At 34.5% G+C, this 27,549-nt stretch overlaps 1 protein-coding gene across 7 annotated transcripts in view; it reads right to left on the bottom strand.

Moving 5' to 3' along the window:
• Positions 1-291: 291 nt before the first annotated feature.
• LOC115213880 (probable phosphorylase b kinase regulatory subunit alpha) overlaps positions 292-27,549 on the bottom strand; it is a 133,593-nt gene continuing 106,335 nt past the window's right edge. For 4 of the 7 annotated variants that reach the window (XM_029782832.2, XM_029782834.2, XM_029782831.2 and 1 more), the window contains 5 exons: positions 17,007-17,110; positions 4,324-4,491; positions 3,919-3,972; positions 3,099-3,308; positions 780-956 (listed from right to left, as the gene is read on the bottom strand). In XM_029782832.2, coding sequence (XP_029638692.1) covers positions 780-956; positions 3,099-3,308; positions 3,919-3,972; positions 4,324-4,491; positions 17,007-17,110 — 713 coding nt within the window. Of the gene's footprint in view, positions 957-3,098; positions 3,309-3,918; positions 3,973-4,323; positions 4,492-11,651; positions 11,726-17,006; positions 17,111-27,549 lie in introns of all 7 variants that reach the window. The other 3 variants (XM_036504622.1, XM_036504623.1, XM_029782830.2) reach the window with 2 other exon arrangements.

Raw genomic sequence — 27,549 nt, 5'->3', positions numbered from 1 at the left:
TTCTTGGTATCGACTCTTTTCCCATCATCAGTAAATGTTCTATTCTTACACTTAAACTCACTTTAAAATATGTGTGTGTGTGGTGCGTCTGTATATTATTATATATATATATGTGTGTGTGCATGTATAAATATGTATGAGTATAGATGTGCATGTACGTGTGTGTGAATTTAACTAAACATTTTATCAGATCTGACAAACATGATGTCTATATTTATGTGGAGGATTTTTCAATTGAAAAAAAAAAAAATTAATTAATAAATAAATAAAATAAAACAACAACAACAAAAAAATCACGCAGGTCTGCAAGACTTCAAACTGCACCAGATTTATAAGTGTATATAAAATAGATGTCTTTGCTACTAATATATATCAAATTGTGCTTTTCATGATTTATACATCCTTACACATGCATAAAGAAATTATAGTCTTGTGTTCAGGTTATTATAACCTTCTGCTGGTTTCAGTCAGTCGACTGCAGCCATGCTGAGGCGCTGCCTAAATTATATTCATGGATTAACAGGTTACCTTTCTTTATTCCTTAAAACAAAATTAAGGAAACAAAAATAATAATTTTTTTTTAAAAAAAAAAGAACAAAATTTCATCTCACATCAAGAAATAAATAATAATAATAATAATATTCTTTCCAATTTGACACAAACTCAATAATAATAACAGTAATAATAATAATAAAAATAACAATAAATCAGTTTTTGTTTTGTTATATATATATATATATATATATATATATATATAAAATAAATATTTCTTATAAAGTTTAACTAATAGCACACTCAAGTCCATTGTCTGAATCAACAGGAAGGTGAAGGATAATGGCTAGGGCTCGACACATGTAAGATAGTGTGCCATATCGTCCACTTGGTGCACTGTCATAAAAATGCTGGCAGATACCAGCTGCTCCCATGAATTGCTTTTGTACGTCTTCTGGCATTTTCTGAAATGAAAGAGAAAGAAAAAAAATTTTAGTTTAGCTTTGAATAAGTTAAATCTAGTCTTATGATTTGGTTATCGTTCTTTAACCTCAGTTAAACTGCTTCTATTGAGATTCTTTCTTTTCTTTTTATTTTTTGTTTCAGTCAGTTGACTGCAGCCATGCTGGAGCACCGCCTTTAGTCAAGCAAATCGACCCCAGGACTTATTCTTTGGAAGCCTAGTACTTATTCTATTGGTCTCTCTTGCTGAACTGCTAAGTGACAGAGACGTAAACACACCAGCATCGGATGTCAAGCGATGTTGTGGGGACAAACACAGACACACAAACATATACACACATACACACACACACACACATATATATATATATATATATACAATGGGCTTCTTTCAGTTTCCGTCTACCAAATCCACTCACAAGGCTTTGGTCAGCCCGAGGCTATAGTTGAAGACACTTGCCCAAGGTGCCATGCATGTCAAACAATGTTCTGTCTTCTACATGTTGCTCCTAGGATTCAGAGTCAATGTTGGTACTTTTCATTGTCTGTTTCAGTTGGCCCATGTAGCAATGCATGGGGCAGCTGAAGATATTCTTGCCAGTGCTGAGTTTGCTGTTGAGGATTTGATGTGGCAGTCCGGTGCTATTCATGTGGTGGACATGACCTGCCCATCTAAGACAATGTTCATTGAAGATGGCCTCAGTACTGTTGGCTTTTGACCATTCAAGGAGTGCAAGGCTGTTGACATAGCAGTACATTTTGAAGAACATTGTTGAAGATATGAAGAAGATAAATGGCTACAATGAAAGACCTGCCAAATCCAACCAAGCCTTTGCTGACCATTAGATGTAATCTCTGTGGACAATTGTCAATTGTTCCATGCAAAAATTGGTCATACGAGCAAACAGAAGTACCAACTTAAATGAGGAAGCACAAATGAAGAAAGAAATACTGGGAAACAAAGAGAAGCCGACAACAAATTCTAACTGGTAGACCTATGATCAAAAGCCGTTTCAGTAATGATAAAACTGGTGTTAAACAATTACCTTTTATGTTATTAATCAGGCACAGGTATGTTGTAAGGTGCAGTTATGGCTGTGTTGTTATGAAGTTTATTTTGTCAACCAAAAGGTTTTGGATTATATCTCATGCTGGGCAACTTAGCTGAGTGCCTTGTATTATAGTCTCAGGTTCACCAGTATCTTGTGAGTGAAACTTGTAGACAGAAATTTCTCATGTGTATCTTTTTGTGTGTGCTTATTTCTACATGATTGCGAAGTTTACTTTTGTTAATCAAAAGATATTAGATTACATCTTGCTGTGGGCATCTTGGGCAAGTGATTTTTATAATAGCCTCAAGTTGGGAGTGTGTTTATTTCTGCATGTTTTCACACTCACAATGTTTGGCCAACTCAGCTACTTTGTTTATATATACCATAACAATATGCTCTCCAGTCTGGTAGTTTATGTAAGTTGATGAACCAGAAAAATAAAAATACCAAATTTAAAAAACAGGTTAGAGTTGGTAAATGGAAGGACATCTCATCATGAAACATTGCCAGCCAACCCACAGAGATACATGGAAGAATAATGCTGGAAGCAATATTTGTATACCCTTTTACTCTCTTTTACGTGTTTCAGTCATTTGACTGCGGCCATGCTGGAGCACCGCCTTTAGTTAAGCAAATTGACCCCAGGACTTATTCTTTGTAAGCCTAGTACTTATTCTATCGGTCTCTTTTGCCAAACCGCTAAGTTACAGGGACGTAAACACACCAGCATCGGTTGTCAAGCGATTTTTTGGGGAAAAACACAGACACACAAACACATATACACATATATATATACATATACACAACGGGCTTCTTTCAGTTTCTATCTACCAAATCCACTCACAAGGCTTTGGTTGGCCCAAGACTATAGTAGAAGACACTTGCCCAAGGTGCCATGAAGTAGGACTAAATCCAGAACCATGTGGTTGGTAAGCAAGCTACTTACCACACAGCCACTCCTGCACCTATACTTTATCATAACTTTAGCACAAGGTTCTTATTCAAATTTTAATGAAATTGTTTGATTTAAATATATATACTTTAAAATTAGATGTTGTGTATCATAGAACCAGAAGGCAGTAAAATACTGACCTGTTCTTTTAGGTAAATCTGGTTGGCCTCTTGTACAATTTTGTCAATATAGATAGTACGGTGAAGTTTGATCCGACAGTTGGGGTCAACATCAAGCAGTGTGGTTAGAACTATCATACCCTCTACCATCAGTTGTCGGTACTCTGGCTGTGGAATCATGTTTAGAACTGTTTCGACTTGCAGGGCGAATTTGAACTCTCCAGATGTCATCTGTGTAGTTAGAAAGATGAATATGAATAGGTGAATAGAAAGAGAAGCAATTAACTACATAATTAGACAGACTGATACATTTGCAAGAAGTTATATATTAGGTGGGAAGAGAGGAGGAGGAGAAAGATGGTAAGCAGAGAGAGAGAGAGAGATGAAAGAAGATATGGATAGACATAAGCCTTCCAGCCATGACCATCTTGTATTACCATTATCCGGTGTATTTTATTGTGTGGAATTTGATATAAGAAGTATTTGGCCACCATTTACAAAGGAAGTTCTCTAATTGGTTTGACCAAATGGTGTTAAACAGTGTGGTGTGTTAGGTCTACTAATCTAACTATTACTGTTCACTCATGGAAACAGCAGAATTATTCAGAACATGTCCAACCCATGCTAGCATGGAAAGTGGACGCTAAATGATGATGATGATGATGATGACTAATTTCATAAAGAATAATACATTTTATATAATAAATATAATTCTTAAAACAATAGTGTGATTAATTATAAACTGAATTATTATACTCAGACAATGTTTTATAATTAAAATGTAATTACAAATTTAAAAAAAATATAGATTACAAATAAAGAATGAAAAAAAAATCCTTACTTCTCTGGTTAGCATTGTCTCCAGAGTGTTGTTGGCAATAGACAGGGTTTCGACCTACAGAGACAGATACATGTGAAATTAATATTGATTTACAATTTTTGGCACAAGGCCAGCAATTTCAGGGAAGTGGTTAAGTTGATTACATTGACCCCAGTGCTAAACCGGTACTTATTTTATTGACCCCAAAAGAATGAAAGGCCAAGCCGGCCTTGGTGGAATTTGAACTCAGAATGTAAAAACAGATGAAATGCTGATATTGGTTACAATAGTTTCATTGTATAAATATATCTGTCCAAAACACTGGATTTTCCACTCCCCATGGGAAGTTCACTATAATCTTTTTTATTGATATAACTACTGAACTACAGTAGATAAAACAGAAAAAAAAATGAACTTTGAACTTACTCTTTGTAAGATTTTCCAAAGTTTCTCATAGAATCCAACAGGTACTCTGTTAAGGGCCCCATCTAGCCTCCGTCGTCGTAACCACTGGCCCTGGCGATCGTCGTCATCTTCTTCGCCTTGTTCCTCAGTATCATCCACAGGTTGAGTTATCTCAATTGCCGGTCCAGACTAAGAACAGAACAAAAGAGAAACAACAAAAGAGAAACAACAGTAATAAATGGTTTCGGATGTTTCCAAACTCTGTGATAAATTTTGGCAGTAAATTCTACCTCACTTATCTGAGAATGTGAATAATAATCCTTTCTACTATAGGCACAAGGCTTGAAATTTGTCGGGAGGGGACTAGTTGATTACATCGACTCCAGTGTTTCACTGGTACTTAATTTATTGACCTTGAAAGGATGGAAGACAAAATCGACCTCGGTGGAATTTGAACACAGAACATAGCGATGGCTGAGATACTGCTAAGCATTTTGTCCAGCATGCTAATGATTCTGCCAGTTCACTGCCTTCTTCTTCTTCTACTACTACTACTACTACTACTACTACTACTACTACTACAACAACAACAACAACCCTTTCTACTATAGGCACAAGGCCTGAAATTTTTGGAGAAGAGGCAAGTCGATTACATCGACCCCAGTGTTTCACTGGTATTTAATTTATTGAACCCGAAAGGATGAAAGGTAAAGTCAACTTTGGCGGAATTTGAACTCAGAACATAGCAACAGGTGATATACTGCTAAGCATTTCATTCAGCATGCTAACAATCCTCTAGCTCACTGCTTTCAAAAATGATAATGATTTCTTATTTCTTTATTGCCCACAAGGGGCTAAACACAGAGAGGAGAAACAAGGACAGACAAAGGGATTAAGTCGATCACATCAACCCCAGTGTGTAACTGGTACTTAATTTATTGACTCCAAAAGGATGAAACGCAAAGTCAACCTCGGCGGAATTTGAACTCAGAATGTCAGAATGTAATGGCAGACGAAATACCGCTAAGCATTTCGCCCAGCGTGCTAATGTTTCTGCCAACTCGCCGATAATGATTTCTGATTTAGGCACAAGGTCATTTATTTTAGGGAGGAAGTATATTTGATTATATTGGACCCATAGTTGACTACTAACTGTTTTAATGATCCTACAGGGATGAAAAGTGAAGTTAACCTAAGGGACACAAAGTCTGCAAAGTATTTTGTCCAGAACTAGAAAAAAATTTCTGCCATAATAATAATAATGATAATAGCAACAACAATGACAATGATAACAATAACAGAAATATTTGGTTATCGTTTTTAAATATTAAGTATTTTTGAACAATATATAAATACATGGTTATTATGGAACATAATAAGTTATTTTAATAAGTTCATAAGTTATTTTAATAAAACTTAATGTTCATACAATTTCTCCCCTCTAGAAGTGAACTATGTATTTATAAGTCAAAATAGAGGAAGTTATTGAATCAAAACATAAATTTGGTTATAATTTCTTTATTAGTTAGAATAAAATTATAAAAAAACAAAAGCTGAGAGAGAAAAACTGTATTAGAGGAATCAGATGCTGTGTGTGAAAGAGGAGACAGACATATGATGTGTATGGAAGTGGAGATGACATCTGGTTACGGAAGTGTCAGGAGATCCAAGTGGAAAGAACCTGAAGAAGAGGAAAACTGAGGAAGGCATAAGAAGCAATGAAGGTGGATGACAAAAGGTTAAACCTCAATGAAAAGATGATAAAGAGCCAGAACAAGTAGATGAATCTTTTTCTGATGATGTACTGGAAAAGACTTGTCTAATCCATACAAGCATAGAGAAATGGATACTAAAATAATGTGATGATAATTGTAACATTGGGAACTTTTACTTTTTACATGTGCAGTCTACCATGTATGAAATGAGGGATAAAAAGATCTTTTAAATAACTGAAATTAAAGTGCTAATGAGGTAAAAAAAAAAATAATTAGTTTTAATGAAAATTTATTCTCAGAAGGGACAAGGGAGCAAACTCCTGAAAAATCTCAATTAGCCTTAACATTATCAATATTTATTGTCCGTGTTCGATGCTGGTACAGGAAGGCTCCAGCGGGCTCAAGGACTGCATCATGCTCCATATCTACTTTAGCACGGTTTCTACAGCTGGATGCCCTTCCTAATGCCAATCACTTTACTGTGAGTACTGAATGCTTTTTCCGTACCACCAGCACTAGTAAGGTCACTATGAACCCTGAGTAGAGAGGGAGAACTTGAGGACTTGACAACCTCACAACAACTTGGAGCTATGATGAAATGCATCCAGTTACCTCTTGTAAAATGGTTGGTAATAAGAAGGGTATCTATCAATGGATGTCACACCTCTGGCTATGCCTAAGATAACAGTAACTTCCAATAAAATGTGATTCAGAGACAAGCCATCCAACTCATAATAGAAGGGAAAGTAAATGTAAAATGATGAAGGTGATGACGATGATATATACAAGAGAATCTCATATATACCATCATCATCATCATTATTTAATATCTGTTTTCCATGCTGGCATGGGTTGGATGGTTCGACAGGATCTGATAAGCTGGAGAACAGTATCAAGCGCCAATGTCTGCACTGGTTTGGTATGGTTTCAATGGATGGATGGCCTTCATAAAGCTAACCACTTTACAGAGTATACCAGAGGCTCTTTTCATGGCACTGGCTCAAGAAGGAAGCCATCAACCACCAAATAACTTGCAAGACAAGGCCCTTCAATTGAGTGTAGGGAGAATGTAATATTGAAGGAAGTGGCTTTATGCCAGGTGTTGAGTGGCTTAAGTATGATAGAGAGGCAGGGGCAAGTGTCTTACTGGAGAGGAGGTACATTGCTACCCCAGTGGAAGGATAGAAAAGATGATGGTGATGAGGTGCCAGGGTGTATCCATAAGGTACAAGAAGGCAAATATAAGAGAAATTAGGGACAGAAGCTCAGGAATGATGGGTGGGTAAGTTCTAACTGATCATGTATAACATGCTTAATGCTATCCCAGTTAATTGAAAGATATAATCAACATAAAATGAACATTTTAATAAAGAAACAAATACAAAATTTAGTTTGGAAATAGCTTCTTGATAAAACTCTGTTTCAATAATACAAACAACAGTTATAATAAAATTAAAACATGAAAGGGGGGAAAAATTGTACCTGGCTGAAAAAAAAATCACATAAGCAACATTAATTTATGTGATTATTTTGAAGGGAAAATAGCAATGGGTTGTAAGTTTAAGTGGCAAAAGCATGAGGGTGGTTAGCAGAAGGTGTGGGGTTTGAATCCTAACTAGGACTAGCTTTCCATCTTTTTTGATATTTTTCTATATATTTAGATTTTACATACACAAATGAGATCAGATCTGGGCACGTGATTAAGAAGTTCATTTGACAACCACATAGCTCCAGGTTCAATAATACTGCACAAAATTTTGTATGTACAGTTGTATGTATACAAAGTCCAGTCCTTGCTGCAGTGTGGTAACTCATGTGCTTCAGTGACCTCGAGAGATAGGCTAGTGAAGGAGCTCATATGTCGGTCAGGTCAAAGAATAAAGGCCAGACTAATATGGACCACCTCTTCCCAGAGGTAAAAATGGGTATGTGTAGGACCAATACCCCTACCTAGAAAAATGCAAAGTTACAGAATCATTGATGACAATTCAAAACCGACAAGACCTGAAAGAAGGCCTTCTCCCAAGGAAACATATGATGCAGTGAAGCAAAATCCCAAAGGAATCTGCAGAGCCAACTGGCAAAGCTGAAAAAGGAGCCATCAATGGCCTTTATGTCATAGGAAGTGATGTGCTTAAGTAAGTAATGTATGTAGAGTGAAGTTGCTTCTTGCTGCTCTATGCTTGCTTGATGGGAGATATCATCATGCGTACAGCCGACCAAGTCCATCAGTGTTCTGTATCTGTGCCAGCCCCTCTGCTTCCTCCAAGATGGCATTGAACCTCTGGAGATTTTCCTTAATCACATCCAGCTATCTGATGTGTGATCTGCCATAAGGCCTCTTCCAGCCTACAGCTGCTGCATCGACTGAATGTAAAGCCCTGGAAGGATGATCTAGCAGGAGACAGAGGATATGTCTGTACCAGCACATGTGATGGATAGCTATGAGGTGGGAGGCTGTGAGCTGATGCATGCACACACGTAGCTCTTCGTTGGAAAGATGATAATACTATATGATGTTCTTGATGGTTCCCAGGGCTCCGCTATCGAAACCATTGATCCTCTTTGTTAGAGTCTTCAAGAGAGGCCATGTTTCTGCTCCAGGGAATGAAATTGAATAATTATAATAGTTTGTAAACTTAAACTGTTAGCTAGGTCAGCATCATCACATGGCTCACATAGGTTCTTAACCTTTTAGAATTTAAACTCACCATATCCAACCCAAATATTCTACCAGTTTCATGTTCAAACTGGTTAGGTTCAGCCTCTCACACCTATCCTACAATGTCATTCTAAAAATGAACAATCACATCAGCAAAATCTCAAGACTATGACATAGGGTATAATTAATTCAAAATGATGTGAATTCTTAAGCATTAGATTTGCCTGAGTAAACGTTCACCTTACTCAGCCAAATTTTGATTCAAGAACTTATTTGTTCTCTATGGAACTAAGACCAGAAAAGAGGGGTGGGTGGCATTATAATTGATTAACTTAGTATATGGATGTGGAAACTTCTACCAGGTTGCTCAATCTGCTAGAAATAACTGCCAAATCTCAGTTATTTAATCAAGAAGTCAACACTTCATTCATTAGGTCACTGAATTCTTCTCTGGCCTATTTATTTAGTTTAGTTTTATTCGTTCAATTCTGGCAATATTACTAGCTGTTGTTTAGCCCCAGGCAACCCTGATCTAGCTGGACTATAATCAAATGTATTTCAGCCATGAGCATCCCATTTTCTTTTTTTGTTCTGATGTCATGCATTTAGACACCTACATTATACAATGTGACCTTGCTTTGTTTTTAAGACATTAACGTGTAACATGAGGGATATTTAGCTGCTATTTCTTATTGGGTGAGCAACCAGGTAGAGACCCCCTTATATTATAAGAGTGGTTGGCTATTAGTGAAACCTGCAAAATGGCAGTTGAAAAAGATAAACTTGAGAAATAAACATGAAAAAGAACAACGATGGTTGGGGGGAAAATAACAGCAACAGCAACCACCAAAAGAATAAATGGCTCAGTTAGAAACCTTTAAATAAAATGCAAATGAATTATTTAATAGAGAAAAAAAAATAACAAAAAAAAACCCCTCCCACCACCCAAAACAGAAACCAAATTCACACATAATGGTGTTAATTCAATAGACAGGTTTATAAGGAAAAACTGTGGATATAGTGAAGGGAAGGGTGGACTTTCAGCCTGTGAAGGGGAGGAACCAAACTCAGCAAGCAGGAAGCAGTATGCTAGTCTTAATCTATCAAACTTGTCTGGGGGGGGGTTGATTTTTCCTTACTCAAAAATTACTTTTCCTCTCCAATCTAATAGTGAAGAGGAGGGATTCCCTTAAAGTGGAAGATTCATTTTGTCATTATCTGATAACACCACCTGACCCTTGAGTGCATTGTGATGAAGTTCACTCTGTTGTGAACAATTAGACCAAACCAAGTCTCCAATCTGAAGCTAGCTTGATATCTTGATCTGCTGCTTCTTGTTGTAATAATTCATGAATTGCTGTCACTAGTTACTAGTCTTTTAAATCTCTTATTTTATTTATTTATTTATAGTTCAGTTCTAACACTGCCTTGTAGAGTTTTATGTTTCCCCTAGACTGAACAAGTCACAATTTTTATTCTTGGTCCAAGTATTGTTTTCAGTCTAATCATAGACAAGGTATTGAAAATTCTTGAGTTTGTGAATTCCTTCTGAATCAGTGCTATTGTTAATAGCTCTAAGGCACAACAGCAGCAGATCTTTATCAAATTTCAACAGATGAATGGTTTAGTAAAGCTACCAATCCTCTGATTTAGTCTGGTAATAAAAGGCACATGCTTTTAACACTAACTACTTAATTGGAAAACTGGAGAGATGCCTCTACTACAGACAGTTTTACAAGTCAAGTAGTGATAGCAAATATTTGAACTTGCACAAAGTGATGACAAATATTTGAACTTGCATTTTCTTTCTCTTTTGCTTAAAATAAAACGGTAAGTAATTTTAAGATAAATGGAAATAACATCTGGCTTTTAGTTGTTGAACAACAAAGAAGTTTTTTTTTTCTTTTTGGATAAACTGTTTAAAGATCTGAAAAAAAGCATTACTTCCCATTTTACAAAACCCATCTAAGAAATATGAAGATAACCATATCATGGCATAATAATTCCTTTAATGGGTCTTTTTTTTTATATATCAATTGTTCAATCTATCTATGTCAATAGAATGACCTCCATATTAATAGAATATTCTTGTTATATGGGTCAAATGAAATAGCACTATTATATATAGATATACTCTTTTTTCCATACCTGCCATCACTGATGGGCACACAGTTAATACATAACTGACCAGTAACCGGATACCCAGTGCAAAACTGATTGGTAAGATTGACTGTAAAGGATCTAGAATACTCTATACTTTGTGATTATATATATATATATATATATTGGGTCGACCCACAACTAAAGCGTTTTTTTAAAACTTCTTTTATTTTTCAAAATTAAGATAAACAAAGTTCTTTTTTTAAAATATACTCTCCTTCAGCTTCTACAATGCTTCTACCATCTATCTGGTTGCAAGGCCCCCTCCTCAAAAATTCCCTTGTCTATAATGAAATAACATTAGACTGGAAGTAGGAATAATACTCAGCATAACTCATTACTTTTCTCCATAATCTTTCCTATATTTGTCCTGTCTTTCAGCCCATTTCTTCATATAACAAACAAAAATATGTATCTATATGTTTTCTGGTTTTCTCCTCCAGTTTTGTTTCTTCAAAAGCCTTTATAATGGAACTATAACTCTTGATATGCTCAAAGGATTTCAAATTTTCATTGTTGGCCCATTTCCATTAATTTCATTCTATAACACTATAGTTTTTCTAAAACTAATAAAATTCAATTTTATGCCAGGATAACCAAAATTTCATGCAATTATTTCTGATTATAAATAAATTATTAGAAATATTGTATCTTTTTTTTTTTTTAGACATATTCAAAATAGGATTCCTTCTAAATATAAATACAAGACAAAATCTGTTTCCTTCCATTCGACCACAGTCTCAGTATGTAAAATTCTTTGAACAGAGCGTCTTCAAACCAGAACACAATGCTTTGATTAACTAGAGAAATACCTGAATAAATACAGATTCACGGCGCCTTCCAATCTGAACAATTTCTCGCCCAATACTTTCATCATTGTGTTTGTCTTTATAGCAAAAGGAGAGACAACATAGAAATGAAAATATAAAATAAAAAAAAGTAAAATTGGGTCATATTTTATGACCAGCTGCAAATAAAATAAAAGTTTAGAAATTGAGTGTTTTTAAAGATAGAAGCAATTCAAAAAGTGTGCTGTAACTACTGGTGAAAGCTAAGGTGTCAATTCAGAGTAGTAAACCCAAAGTTATTTCATTTATGACAATGCCCCAGCATGGCCATGGACCAGAAGTTGAAACCAGTAAAGGTGTAATGAAATTTTGAAGAGATTTCCCTGAAATTTGAAGTACTATTAAAATATAACTTGAAAATTAGTAATGTTATTCGACAGGGTACATAGCTAGGAAATCATGGGGTCTCTCCATGTAAGGCTGCTATTTCTCTGCATTGGGAGGTCATAGATCTTGTATTATGGACATATGATTAGAAAGTCATAGTGAAGAATCACAAGATGGATTCTTCAAGCCAAGCAAATGGACAAGAGACCTCCAGGTGTAGACTGAAAACAAGATGGTTGAATAATATCCATAGTCTCATTTGGTCACACTTGAGAGTCCATCCAGAGAGTGTAGACAGTTGCTTCTGAGAGGGCTTTATATAAGTGGTGACCAAGGGCTCTAATTCTTACCCACAACCCTCTCAGGAACAGTGAGTGGAGAAAATGCATAGATGGAGGCTTATTTTAGAACTTACATCAACCACTTTATATAAGAATACACTGTAATAACAACAGAGAGTTACAAACACATTTACTACTTGTGTATGCGTTAAATTACTATAATTTCTTGAGTAAACCAAACCAGTTAAATGTGTAAATCTATCTTACACAAGCAACGTATGGTATCCATTACTATTTTGATTTAGCTTTCTATATTTGAGATAAAAGTTAGTTCAGTTCTGTTTGTAGTAGATAAGTGTATATTCAGCTGGGTCATGTTGTGAGTTATCAACAAAAATGCAGCCATCTATGTTTGTTTAAGAGAGTTCCACTAAATAAAGCTGCCACAATTAAATGATCTAGGACAGACCAGGCCAACTCAAATTACATTGCAGGCCACTTTAACCACAGAAAGTTTTCTAAGGGCCGCTTATATACTGACAGAATTGAAAGCATTTTTTTTCTTATGCTATTATTACAATAATGAATGAATGAAATATTATCGTTGCAAAAACAGTAGTATCTTTCTTTTTTACTTTTCAGTAAAATTTTTAATTTTTGATAAAAGTTTTTAAATGTTTGTTTACATAAGCCCATTTCAAGGAAGTATCAAGTGGGCCGCAAGATAAAAGTCTGCGAGCTGCATGTGGTCCATGGGCCTCAGGTTGGCCAGTCCTGGTCTAGGACATGAAGCCTTGACTCGTGCATCTGTTTGTTATATAGTTATCATACTCACTACCTGTCATTTTTCATTTTCTGTAAGCATTTAAAGAATCTTTTAAAATAATAGTGATTCAAAAGCCTCATGATAGATTCATAGAATATCCTCAACGACTTTCTAGGTCCAAGAACTTAAATCTAAAAAGCCTTTCCTCTTCATTTTTGGTCAAAGAAAATGTTTCTCATTAGAATTTTTTTTTCTGTTATGATAGATAAAATTGCTTCTGTATAAGATTAATGACTGAAACTCTGGACTGGCCATTGGCTATGCTCAACCTAACAGAAAGTTAATCTCAGTGAATTGACTTCAAAATTACAAAACTATATTAGTGAATTTATCTTTGAAAATAGACTAAAAGGTGAAGAATGAACTTTGAAAATGTTGACTCCACAAATAAGCTAAATAAAAAAAAACTCAAATAAATAAGTAAAATATACAAAAAAAGATATATTAAAGGAACACACAAAAACATATACATATATATTTGTTTGAGAGACACAGAGAGAGATTAAACATTGGAAACATATTGAGTTCTGATACACAACAAATATTTTTTAAAGTTTCCATAAATTTTCACTTCATTAGAAATTGGTTTGTGGTTTTAGCTCTTTGGAAATAAGGCTTTGAGACATTTCTACATTGAAGAAAACAGAAACAATTTTTATGATATGCAAAACAATATAAAAAGGCTATTATTATTCAACATCCTGCAAAAAAAAATGTCCAAATCTCAATAGACAGAGATAAAACATAAATATTCTTGAAATAATCAGCTCATCTTTCTTGCCATAAAAGTAAAAAAAAAATAGTAAGCTGTAGACAAATCAACCTGATGACCCTCAAGGATTAAATTTGAAATTCAAATGAACAACAACATCAACAGAAACATAATAAATATAAATCTGCAACTAAAAGTCAAAAATACATTTAATATTCAGATGAGGTGCCTCACTATGACCAGAACCCAGTGGGTGGAACCAGTAAAAGAGTATAAAGAAACAAATAGTAACATAGTTAATATATAACATGGAAGTTAGAGAGTCAAGAAAATTGAAGATAGAATTATGATATACATATTTTTAAAAATAATTGCAGCATTTACAAAGTTATAAGGGAAATATTTTCATTTTCTCTAAACACAAATGCTAAGAAATAAAAAAAAAAAAAGAGGTAATTTATTAGAAATAAGTATTGAGAACAACTTTACGCTCATAAACCTTGCCTTGAATTCATATGCATGCAACAATTTCCTAATTATTATTTATTAATTATTCCTGATTTAACATCAACAAAACTAATCTGGTTTTCAGTGATAAAGTGACATTAAATATTAATTTGGTGACCTCTTCCAATAAATTATCTTGGGCTAGAAGTTGGAACTAAGTATGTTACTGGCCTATGAGAAGTAGAAAATATCAATAGAGAATAACTATGTATGATAAACTTTTAAACCCTTTGATAGTAACCTACCCAAGATTGGCTTTGGTCCTATGATGCAAACTTCCTGTTTCAAAGTGATTTAAACCTTGCAACAAAATTTCATGTTAAATTATGTTCAAAATACCATCTTCTAACATAAGGTCTAATTCTTGATGTGGTGTGGTGCCTTGTATGCCTTAATGACCCTGAGGGCTGCACCATCAAATGGTTTGAAAGGAGTTGGCAAGTCAGAAGACTGCATGAGGCTCTGCTGTCTGCTTTGGCATGGTTTCTGTAGCTGGATGTCCTTCTGAATGCCAAGCACTTTAGGTGCTTTTTTATGAGGCACCTGCAGCAGTGAGGTCACTAAATATCTTACAAGATAAGGCCCCTGAACTGAGGAGTGAGTAATGCCAGATGATGAGAGGCTAGAGTATGATAAAGAAATAGGTATCATGGGTACTTCAATAGGAGGGAGAAGGGAGAGGAGACAGAAGATTGTCTGATATATAGTACATTATTGTTTTACTGGTCCTTGACCATTAAAGAATAAAGTCATTCAAGACAGGGTTAACATTCTGAAATGTGTGACATGGAACAAATACTATTAATTAACCCTAAAATGCCTAAATCATCAATATGCTTGAGAAAATAAATACTGGTCTTTTTCAGCTGATTTAAGGCAGGGATAATGTTTGGTATAAAAACAAATTATTTTACATTATATATACATACATATCTACAAACACATAATGGAAGTGGATAGGACTGTTTGTTTCCCTTTACTTTTAATTGGTTCCAACCACTGGGCTCTGCCCAGGGGCACCTCATCTTATATATATATATATATATCTATCTCAAGGATAAATCCATTATTTAGAATAATGATCATATCAAGTGGCCTGCAGGGAAAATTTTGTATAGATAATAATAATAATATAAATATAATTATAATATATATATATAACTAAAATGCGAGCAATTTAGCATTATTATTGTTTATATGCAATAATGCACAACATGATCAAATAGTTAAGAAGTTCACTTCTCAGTCACAAAGTCTTAGGTTCAAACCTGCTGCACTGCTTCTTGGACAAATAACACTTCAGATCAACCAAAGGCATGCGAATGAAATTTTATGGACAGAAACTTTGTGAAAGGCTGCCTGTTAGGCTGTTTGTTATTCAAATGAGACAGAATAGAACAATAAAATAAAATACTTAGATATTTTCTTTTTAAGTTATTTTAACTGTTTTATTGCAGAAATCAGAGATATCCACTCAAAATTTCATTAACTTTAACTGCGGAAAGCAATTTTTATACAAATCTATCTTTCAATGAGGAATATTATGTTTGGAATTATTTTTCATTGAACTATATCAAGTTTATCGAGGCAGTGTAACTTGCAAGAAATACCAATTCTATTTTTTGGTAGATATTTAACATCATTACAGGAATAACCATAAATTTTAAATTTGAAGTTAAAGGGTTAAAATTATTATTTTCAAGGAAGCATTCAACACAATGTCATCATTTGGTATTTGTTAGAGTTTTTATCAGCAATAGCTGATATAAAAGTAACTCCTCATGCAACCTTGCTATCTTGCCTTTGAAACTGTGAAAAGTTTGCCAACATAGAATCTTAGAATTTACCAGAACTATTTTAGAAAACATTAATTAACCCTTTCATTACCAACACGGCTAAAACTGGCTCTGGCTCTTTAGTATAATTGTCTTGTTCTCATAAGATTTGAATTAAAATCTTCCACCAAATCTTAGTCACAATTTATGTTCCTAACACTAGCTGAATGATAACTAAGTTATTTTACTAATTCTTTGTTATATTTAAAATAACTGAAAGAAACACAGAGCATCTCAAAATAAATACAGTAACAAAAGAATTAAAATATATAATAGAGAAACAATTCTTAACCCTTTTGGTACTAACCCGACTGAAACCACCTCTGTAGTACAAATGTCATGTTTTCATAAGTTTTGAATTAAAATCTTCCACCAAACCTTAGACACAATTTATTTTCCTAACACTAGCTTAATGATAACAAAGTTATTTTACTAAATTCTTTGTTATATTTAAAATAATTGAAAGAAACACAGAGCATCTCAAAATAAATACAGTAATGAAAGGGTTAATACAAATCTGTAAATTAATTAATTTTCTGATTTTGATTGCTTGTGAAAAAAACGAGATTGAAAACAAAGACTAACCTTTTTGATACCAACCTGCCTGAGACTATAATACAAATTTCCAATTAAAAAATTATCTAAATTAATACCTTTCATCAAAATTTCAGATTAATTTGTTCCAAACACTGGTTTAATAATGATGAAATTATTTTACAGAATTCTTCATTAATTCCAAACTAACTGAAACAAAGGCATTTTATTTCAAGAGAAATATGGTAATAAAAAGGTTAAGATTTAAATACAACAGGATTAAGATGAAGTAGTAACCTTATAAGAGCGACTGAGTCGTGCAAATACTTTCTCTTCGTGTTTGTCCTTGGCCGTGAATGAAAGCCGTATTCGGTCATGAGTGTCTTCAGGGGCAGTACGTTCTTTAAACGTTTGTTTAGTTGTGTTGGATGAGAACAGCAATCACAAGCATGTCATTTGGGGGAGAATCAGCGGATGAATAAATGTAATGCCCAGGAGCAAAGCAGGATGCAAGATGATAAAGAAAAAAGAGAAACAAGAAAAAATGTAAAAAGACATAAATAAGTCAAGGCATATCAATAAATTCATCAAAATACATCATAGTTTTAGTATCATGCACAATACTGAAGTGTCATAGTAATATGATAATAACCTTTTCTACTATAGGCACAAGGCCTGAAATTTGTGGGGAGGGGACTAGTCACTTACACTGACCCCAGTGTTTCACTGGTACTTAAATTATCGACCCCAAAATGCTGAAAGGCAAAGTTGACCTCGGTGGAATTTGAACTCAGAACATAGCGACAGACGAAATAGCACTAAGCATTTTGCCTGGTATGCTAACGATTCTGACAGCTTGCCGCCTTAGTAGTAGTTATTATAATAATAATAATAATATTGAGTCAGATCATTGATATAGCCATACCAAGTGACATGAATGTTGTGAGTAAAGAGGTTGAAAAAATCACCAAGTACTCTGAATTGAAAGTGGAAATGGCAAGACTGTATGGAATGCGAGAGGATAATGTAGAAGTGATACCAGTGGTGATCAGAGCGCTGGGGCTCAATCCCATTGAAACTTCAAGACTTCAGGCAACTGGAAATCCCATGCAAGATTGATGTCTTGCAAAAAGCAGCCTTACTGAGCACAGTGCACATCTTAAGGAAAGTATTATCTGTTTGAGGTCCTTGTTGTGACTTAATAGATGACTAAAGACTCCGGTGCATTTTTACCTACACTGTGTTATGAAGGAATAATAATAATAAACACTTTTCAAGGCTTGTGCATAACAAATGATAAAAGAAGTTTTTAATATTCCTCTACATACATATATACACATCCTTGTTCATACATCTACATGAATGATGACCAAAATATCACTCAATGATATGTTCAGAAGTGACCAAGAAGTCCTTTTCTTTGTCAATGCACTAGCAACTCTGGACTCACTCAGCTCCCTCCTGCACTCAGGCCCATCTGTTCCTGGACTATTCCCACAACTGTGTCACTATGTCTTATAAAACAGAGCCAGGTAGATCTTTCAGCAGTCATGCTGTGTTATGATTCTGGATTTAAGGAAGCCTTGAGAGTACCCTTGCAGTGTTTACACTGTGAACTAACAAAACATTTGCCTTATACTAATTTGCTGTACAAAAGATATTTCAGAAACTGTTTGTCATTTATTCATTTATTCTGGCAATGTGGTCAGATTAGTGCAGCTGGGATCCACATAGAAGGAAGACTATGTAATGAGGAACCTAAGGTTCAGGGACCTTGTCCCACTAATGAAAGTGCACCAATTTGTGCATACAATTCAGGTGGAATATATAATGCTTCCTGGTAAGTCTACTATAAAGCATTCACATTCTAATAGCACAGCAAAGTTTGCAGAAACACAAGGAACAATGGCTCTATAGAACTCAATTTGGCTTAGAAGCTGAGCCCCTTCTTTCAAAGATGATGTTGATTTTGGCAGTTCTGCTGTTGACTTTATCATTAATATGAATGAGTTTTGGGACAAAGCTGCTAAGACATGTAAACAGTGATAATGATCAAAGGTGCCACATAATAATCCTTGTGAGGGGCTGGTTTGTACATGCTTTCAGCTTTGTTTTTTTTTGTGCTGATGTTGAAAACTGAGGTTATCACAGGAATAAATTTGTTCATTCATTGTTGTATCAAAGACTTCAAATTACAGTCATCTGCAAACAGGAATTCCAACGACCTTGGTTTGATTGAGAGTCTTCTTGAGTTGAACACATAAAAATACATATGGACATATAAATACAAATCTATACATATATATACTTGTGAGTGAGGTTTCCCTCTATCATTGCCCTGCTCTGGGATTCTCATTTCTATTTCACATTATGACTAAAATTCAAATGCAAATATCAGGTTCTGCAGCATCTTAAAAATTTTAACTTGATTCCTATTGGTCAGTAGGATGCCATGTGACAAATGCTATTTTTTTCATAGCATCTATTACTGGAGAAGGCAGTTCATAGTTAGTTGATGTGATAGTTAAAGAGAGACATACTGCTATACAGGTGCTACCAATATTGTACTAACTGTTTTTCTGTTCCCTCACTCCACCTAGATGTTATCTTGTTTGTCACTGGAAGTGCCTTAAAAGATGCATACTTCTGTGTCTGAGATGTGAAGGAGGACTTACTCAACTTGACAATGTAAAGTATCTAATTTAGTTCTTTAATCCTGTTTTAACTAATCTACTGATAACATTAGTTTCTAATTTAGATAAAAAGCCTGAAATTTTTTGAAAGGAGAAAGTTAGTTGGTTATATGAACCCCAGGACATGACTGGCACTTTATTTTATAAACCCTGTAAGGGTAAAAGGCAAAGTTGACTTCAGTAGAATTTGAACTGAGAATCTAAAGAACATTTTATTTGATACTTTAACAATTCTGCCAATCTATTGCTCCACTGATTATGATAGTCAAAATGATGAATTAGATTTTCAAACCCCTTATTAATAAAACAGTGAGGTCAAAAAGGATGTTGTGACGTTCATGCATTTCTGACAGGGTAATTAAAACTTGGCTACACACTTTGACACAGTACACAATGTCCCCCATTACAAGAAGTAAAAGTAATAACCTAAATAATAGATATACACATTCACTAAAGAGTCAAACAGACTCCAATGAGGCTGGTGTGGGTCTGCATTGGCAAGACGTAGAGTGGAAAATTGAATGTTTTGGATAGAGTATGCTTTCAGGATAAAGTCAAAAAGAGAAAAATTAATGTTCAGAGAACAGAATTTTCACATAAAGGGTGTAAAACTCTGCTGTCTCTCATGAATTTCTCTTCTTTCAACTTTACCCTGAAGAAGAACTCTGAAACATTGGATTTTCCTCTTCTTATGGCAATCTACTGTATTCTTTTTATCAATTTTACCACACACTAAATGCTAATTTGTTAACTGCACTCTACAGTATTTATATTCTTTCTTACTATAGACACAAGGTCTGAAATTGTTGGGGAGGTGACTAGTCGATTACACCAACCCCAGTGTGTAACTGGTATATAATTTATCAACTCCGAAAGGATGAAAGGCAAAGTCGACCTTGGCAGAATTTGCCGTATTTATATTGACTACACTCCATTCTATTGCAATAGATCCTTCCCAAGTCATATAGACGCACAGGGATGGTTTCCCAGTTTTCATGGCACATATACATCACCCCCACATCCCTGGATGGGATACCAGTCTGTCACAGGACTACTTATTTATGCCAGCTGAGTGGACTGGAGCAATGTGAAATGAAGTTTTTTGCTCAAGAACACAAGGCACCACCCGGTCCAGGAATTGAAACCACAATCTTACAATCACGAGTCCAACTCCCTAACCACTAAGCCACACCGAGTGGACTGGAGCAATGTGAAATGAAGTGTTTTGCTCAGGAACACAAGGCATCACTCAGTCCAGGAAGTGAAGCCAAAATCTTAGAATTGTCAGTCTAACACCCTAACCAACAAGCCATGCACCTCTACTGCAATGCATCTCTACTATCTGCACTACACACCGAAGCACTGCTTAACACTGTTTAACATTAATACATTGTAGTGTAAACCCGCAGGACTGCAACATAGTATTGTCAACATGACTATATGATTTTGTTAATGTTAAGTGGTTAGTAATCAATTAAGAATTAGAAGGAGCAAGCCAAGACATTATGTTCAAAGAATTCAACTACAAAATAAAGTGATGAAGAAAGCAAAAAATATTAGGGAGATAACAGTGACAGCTCTTTAAGGACAGATTGTGGTAAATATCACACATGAGAACTGGGTGGATGTGTTTTACAGACAGAATTGTTTTGTCTATATATTGATGTAATGCTTAAGACATTTCAAAAATAGTTCTTGTGTGTGTGTGTGTGTGTGTGTGTGTGTGTGCATATTTATGATCTGTGATGTAAGTGTTTATGATGTATGTATGTGTATGAGCATACATGTTTGCAGTTGCTACTCTGGTTGCTGTTGCTGATTAGCTCGAAATCAACCTTGATCAAGCAGGCTTAGGATCAAGGGCATTCCATCCATGATCATCCTCACTTTAGCTCTTGAGGTTCTCGCTGTTTTCTTTCATTATTTAACTCTTTCATTACCAATCTGGCTGAAACTGGCTCTGAGTACAAATGTCCTGTTTTCATAAGTTTCGAATTAAAATCTTCCACCAAACCTTAGTCACAATTGATTTTCCTAACACTAGCTGAATGATAACGTAAGTTATTTTACTAAATTCTTTGTTATATTTAAAATTAATTGAAAGAAACACAGAGCATCTCAAAATAAATACAGTAACAAAAGGGTTAAAATGGTAGGGTGTGATATCAGGGGGTTTTGGCTACTATTTGCATTTCAGGTCAAGTGACCACATAGAGGCTCCCTCAGCTCATAGACAGTAGAGTGTAAGTTGAGAGAAATTTGGCTGCTCTTTCCAGCAGGTGAAGGCATCAGTATGGGAACGAAATTTGCTTAGTGGGTGCAAACACAGGTTCAACCCAAGATGTTGAAATTGTTTTCATTGCCTCCTCCCCTCCAAAATTTTAGGGGTTGTGCTTGCACCCTCCCCCCATCCTGCACCCAAGCTTATGGGTGAATGATCAAATAGAAGCTCCTTTGTACAGCAAATTAAGGGAGAAAGGAAAAGATCAATGATTGGATTGAGCATTTATCAGATTAGTAAAGACTAAGTACTTATGAGCTTAGTAAAATGTTAATAAATATTAATAAATACAATTTTTTGATAGTTTAGTTTCCTGTATAAACAGTGAGCCTTATATTTCCTGTATAAACATCAGGCTTCAAATTTCCCTATGAGAATCCAACCTCATGTTTCCTCATATAAACACCATTTCTTATATTTCCTATTAAGCACTAAACATCAATCATATCTCCTATATAAACATTAAGCCTCAATTTTCCTGTATAAGTACCAAGGCCCTTTTTCTATATATATTCACCAAGGTCCATAGTCTTTGTATAAATACTACTGATTTTATTTCCTGTATAAACATTGAGCCTTATGTATACCTTGTTTAAACACAAATTCTCATTTTTGTCATTGCAATTTAGAAACCTCACATTTCTTATGTAGTAACTGTTTATAAACACACAACATTTGAGAAAGACTTAAAATTTCACAACTTCCTATTTTCTCCCCTCAAAAGGTTCCAAGCTTTTGTCCTGATTCTTTCTGAATGGTTCATCTTTCAGCTTAAAGCAATTACAGTTAGCATGGCAGACGCTAGCTGGCATCTAAAATATAATAGCTGTGTAGATGAGTATTCTAAATTGGACAACTCTATAAAGAGGCATTTGCCAATTCTGCAGCTCCAACCAATGTAATAATCCTTTCTACGATAGGCACCAGGCCTGGAATTGGGGGTCAATTACATCGACCTCAGTACATAATTGGTACTATTTAATTAGCTCTGAAAGGATGAAAGGCAAAGTCGACCTCGGTGGAATTTGAACTCAGAACATAAAAATGGATGAAATGCTACTAAGCAATTTGCCTGGTGTGCTAACGATTCTGCCACCTCATTGCCTTTCCAACCAATGTAATAATATAATAATGATTATAACCTAATTAAATTTTCAAACTACATAAATATAACAGTCTTTCAAAAACATTTGTTCACACCCAAAGCTATTTCAACACTCAATAAATAAAACAAACTATCAAAAAAAAAAGAAAGAAAAAGAAAAAACACTCAAAAGGCAAAACCAAAAATATCCAGTGATTATAAGAAATATAATACAATTTACAAGATCAATAAAGAGTCATTATTTAGACTGCAATACTTTTGATTATAGGATGAAAGATATAATATACTTATTATGAACAATACGACACAGACAATATAAAACAAACCACTTTGATAAACAATATAACAACAATATCAGGTTTCTGTCGTAGATAATATAAGATCATATTTATATCATATGTTTACTGAAAAGCAAAAGGATTATTATTAAGGCATTACAGAAATAAATGAGAATACAATATTACAATCATGTGACAAATAACACTTTACAGCTTCAAAGGTTCATTTAAAAAAAAACCAAGAAAAAAAACCCAACTCCCACGCAGGAGTGGTTGTGTGGTAAGTAGCTTGCTTACCAACCACATGGTTCTGGGTTCAGTTCCACTGTGTGGCACCTTGGGCAAGTGTTTTCTACTATAGCTTCGGGCCGACCAAAGCCTTGTGAGTGGATTTGGTAGACGGAAACTGAAAGAAGCCCTTCATATATATATATATATATATATATATATTGGAAGGTTTGGAGATGATGTACAGGTATTATATATTAGAAGAAATGAGGTAATCAGAAGATCGGATGGTTTATATTTACAGATATTTATTTATATATTACATTTTTTACATATATATCATATCATTTAGATCATTAGCGCTTCCCCCATTCTAGTGGGGTTTTCAAATCAAAATATTTTGATTTGAAAACCCCACTAGAATGGGAGAAAGCGCTAATGATCTAAGTGATATGATATATATATAAAAAATGTAATATACAAATAAATATCTGTAAATATAAAGCATCCGATCTTCTGAGTACCTCATTTCTTCTAATATATATATATATATGTATTATATGTATGTATGTATTATGTATGTGTGTGTATATGTTTGCATGTCTGTGTTTGTCCCCTCAATATTGGTTGACAACCGATGCTGATGTGTTTACGTCTCCATAACTTAGCGGTTTGGCAAAAGAGACTGATAGAATAAGTAATAGTCTTACAAAGAATAAGTAATAGTCTTACAAAGAATAAGTCCTGGGGTCGATTTGCTCGACTAAAGAGGGTGCTCCAGCATGGCTGCAGTCAAATGACTGAAACAAGTAAAAGACTAACTACACATTGTGTATGCTTTAAAATATTTTCAAAAGTTTTTTTAGTCTTTCCTTACTCTAGTCCTTTCACTCTTTCTCTTCCCCTCTCACTCACCACGTAAGTATGTAAATTTAGGATAAGGTCTAGAGTCCAAAGGAGCTAGTGATGGTCTGCATTGGTAGTGGACAGTGGGCAAGAGCCCTAAATTTTAGATTCTACACCTCTCACAGTGATTTTAACTTCTCAGATCTCTGTAGGTCAACGATGACCATGTATCTGCACATGGGATGGACATTATTTATTTTGAAGAGGACAAACAATTGTCTATACATGCAACTCTTTCCTCTCTCTCCATGCCACTGATGTTTACACAAAGAAATAGGCTGCCAACTCGATCTGATGGCTTGGCACCAGTGTTGTCAGAAGCATTGCTGCTAGAATGCAAAGAGCCAGAACAGATACTGCAAGGCAAACTGTTCACCCCCTTTTACAGTTTCATTAGCCCAAAGCATTGGGTTGGCATTTTTTTTTTCATTGACCCCGAAAAGATGAAAGGAAAAAGTTGACTTTGGCAGGATTTGAACTCAGAGTATAGAGATTCACAACAAAATACCACAAAGCATTCTGTCCAATGCGCTGCTAATTTGCACACAGACAAATTAATATACATGCATGGCTGTGTGGTTAAGAAGCTTGCTTTGTAACCATGTGATCTCAGGTTCAGTCCTGCTGCATTGTACCTTGGGCAAATGTCTTCTACTGTAATCCTAGGCCAACTTGTAGGTGAATTTAGCTGTTGGTTAATTTGTCCAAAAGTTCTGATCTTGACATAAAATTAACGAAGTGAATGTCATTTATCTGTCTCTTGATCTCTGACATCATCTGACAAACGCCACCAAGATGGTGTGAATCAGCCAAGCTTTACCTGCTAGAAATAGCAACCCAAATGCTTTTAATTCATATCTCAATGCTGGATGTTCAAGAACCAAACGAATGGTACATTTCCTATCCCGGGATCATCCTGATTCCAAAAAGGTATATGTCTATGTAGAGCAAATGTAGACAGGAATCCTGGACATTTAGACAGAATTTTGTGTTTATTAATACAGAAATTTAAGCTGCTCTGCTATATTTTGCTAAATATTGTTTATTTCTGAAGAAATTTAATCCAGTATCGTACTGTTTGCACCACTCTGTTTCCCTAACAACAACAATAACAATGACGACACAACAACAACAATAATGTTAAGAATAACAAAAACAATAATTATAATAATAATACCAGTAATAATAATGATAAAAAAAATAATAATGATAATTCCAGTAATAACAACAATGACAATAATGATAATATTGGTAATGATAATAATAATAATATTACTGGTAAGAATAACAACAAACAATAATAGTAATAACAACAATAATGGCTTAAATTTTGGCATATGGCCAGCAGGTGGGGGGTGGGGGGCTAAGTTGATTAAATCAACCCCAGTGTTCAACTGGTACTTATTTTATCGACCCCAAAAGGATGAAAGGCAAAGTAGACCTCAGCGGAATTTGAACTCAGAACATAAAGATAAATGAAATGCTGCTAAGCATTTTGCTTGGCATGCTAACAATTCTGCCAGCTTAACACCTTAATAATAATTAATAATAATAATAATAATAATACTTTTTACTAAAGGCACAAGGCCTGAAATTTTGGGGGAGGGAATTAGTCGATTACATCGACACAGTGTTTCACTAGTACTTAATTTATCAACTCCAAAAGATGAAAGGCCAAGTCGACCTAAGAGGAATTTGAACTCTATAATAACAACAACAGCAATAATAATAATAATCCTTTCTACAATAAGCACAAGGCCTAAAATTTAGGGGTTGGGGTTAGTTGATGACATCTATCGCAATGCTCAACTGGTCCTTAATTTATTAATCCTGAAAGGATGAAAGGTAAAGTCAATTACCGTGTTAATAATAATAATAATAATAATAATAATAATAATAATAATCCTTTTTACTATAGACACAAGGCCTGAAATTTGGGGATAGGAGTATAGTTGATTACATTGACCCCAGTCCAAAGCTGGTACTTATTTCATTGACTCCAAAAAGGATGAACGGCAATGTTGACCTTGGTGGAATTTGAGCTCAGAGCACAAAGACAGGTGAAATGCTGCTGAGCATTTTGTCCAATGGGTTAACGATTCTGCCAGCTTACTGCCATAAAAATAATAATAATAACAATAACAACATTAACAGTAATAATTGTTATAATAATAGTTCCTAGCATAGATATAAACTGGCAAAGGAAATATTTTTATCGTAATTATTTTTTAAATAATACAAATGATGATTTATGTAATTAATAATATTTATGATATATAGTATTAATTATAATCGTTATATTTTAATAATAATAATAAGGATTTATATAGTCATTAATGATTTACATTAATAATATTAATGAGGATTCATATTAAAATTAATGATTATTAATAATAATAATAATGGTATTTATTAATAATAATAATAATAATATACTGCTCTATTAATTGTGGTAATAACAAAGATTTATAAGTCAACTTTTTACATAGGTAGGCGACTACAAATTTAGGCAGAATTTAATAATGATAATAATAATAATAATCTCAATCACTGACCTTCAAAACCAAGATCAGAAGCCATTTCAATAGACAAGGAGGGGATTTGGAAGAAAGAGAGCGAGGACTTGGTCATAGTTGCACAGGGTGAAGCAATCAGAACAATATACATGGATAACACTATACATATGGGAGATATCTTGGATGCATGTAGAGTGTGTGGTGAAAGAGAAGAGATAGTTGCACATGCAGTCTCTTCTGAAGATAGAATACTTTCTCAGAGAGTTTAGAAGAACTGGATACAAGACAAAGTCAATACAATTGTGCATTGATGAAGCTGTAAAAAATTTAGATTTGCTGATGTGGAAAGATGGAATGACCATAAAACAACACATCCTTGAAATGATCATGTAAGGGTATTTAAGGGATACGAAAATTCAAATGGATAAGCAGAGGGAATAATCACACCCAGATAGTGTCATGCTCTCAATACAGAGTGAAAGAGTGTGGTGCTTAATCAATGTTGCTTGTCACTTTGATACAAGATTAATAGGCAAAGAATGAGAGTAAACGGGAAAATACGAGAACCTAAAATAAGAAAATCTGGAATTGTAATAAAGTTGCCAATTATAAGAGAAGTTTTGGGATCATTTGCAAGAAGTTTAAATGGTTGATTTAACCCTTTAGTGTTCAAGTTATTCTGTCAAATGTGATGCGTGTTTATTTATATTGTTTTGAATTAATCATGCATTATTTTGTAGTTTAGAGATTTCAGTGATGTGATTGTTTAGTTGTAGAATGGCATGGTAGGGCTGAGGTAAAAGGCCAGATCTGGTCAGTTTCTATATAAAACA

The sequence above is a fragment of the Octopus sinensis genome, linkage group LG7 (assembly GCF_006345805.1).
Source record: "Octopus sinensis linkage group LG7, ASM634580v1, whole genome shotgun sequence".
NCBI lineage: Eukaryota > Metazoa > Mollusca > Cephalopoda > Octopoda > Octopodidae > Octopus > Octopus sinensis.
This window is presented reverse-complemented; position numbering and strand designations above follow the sequence as displayed.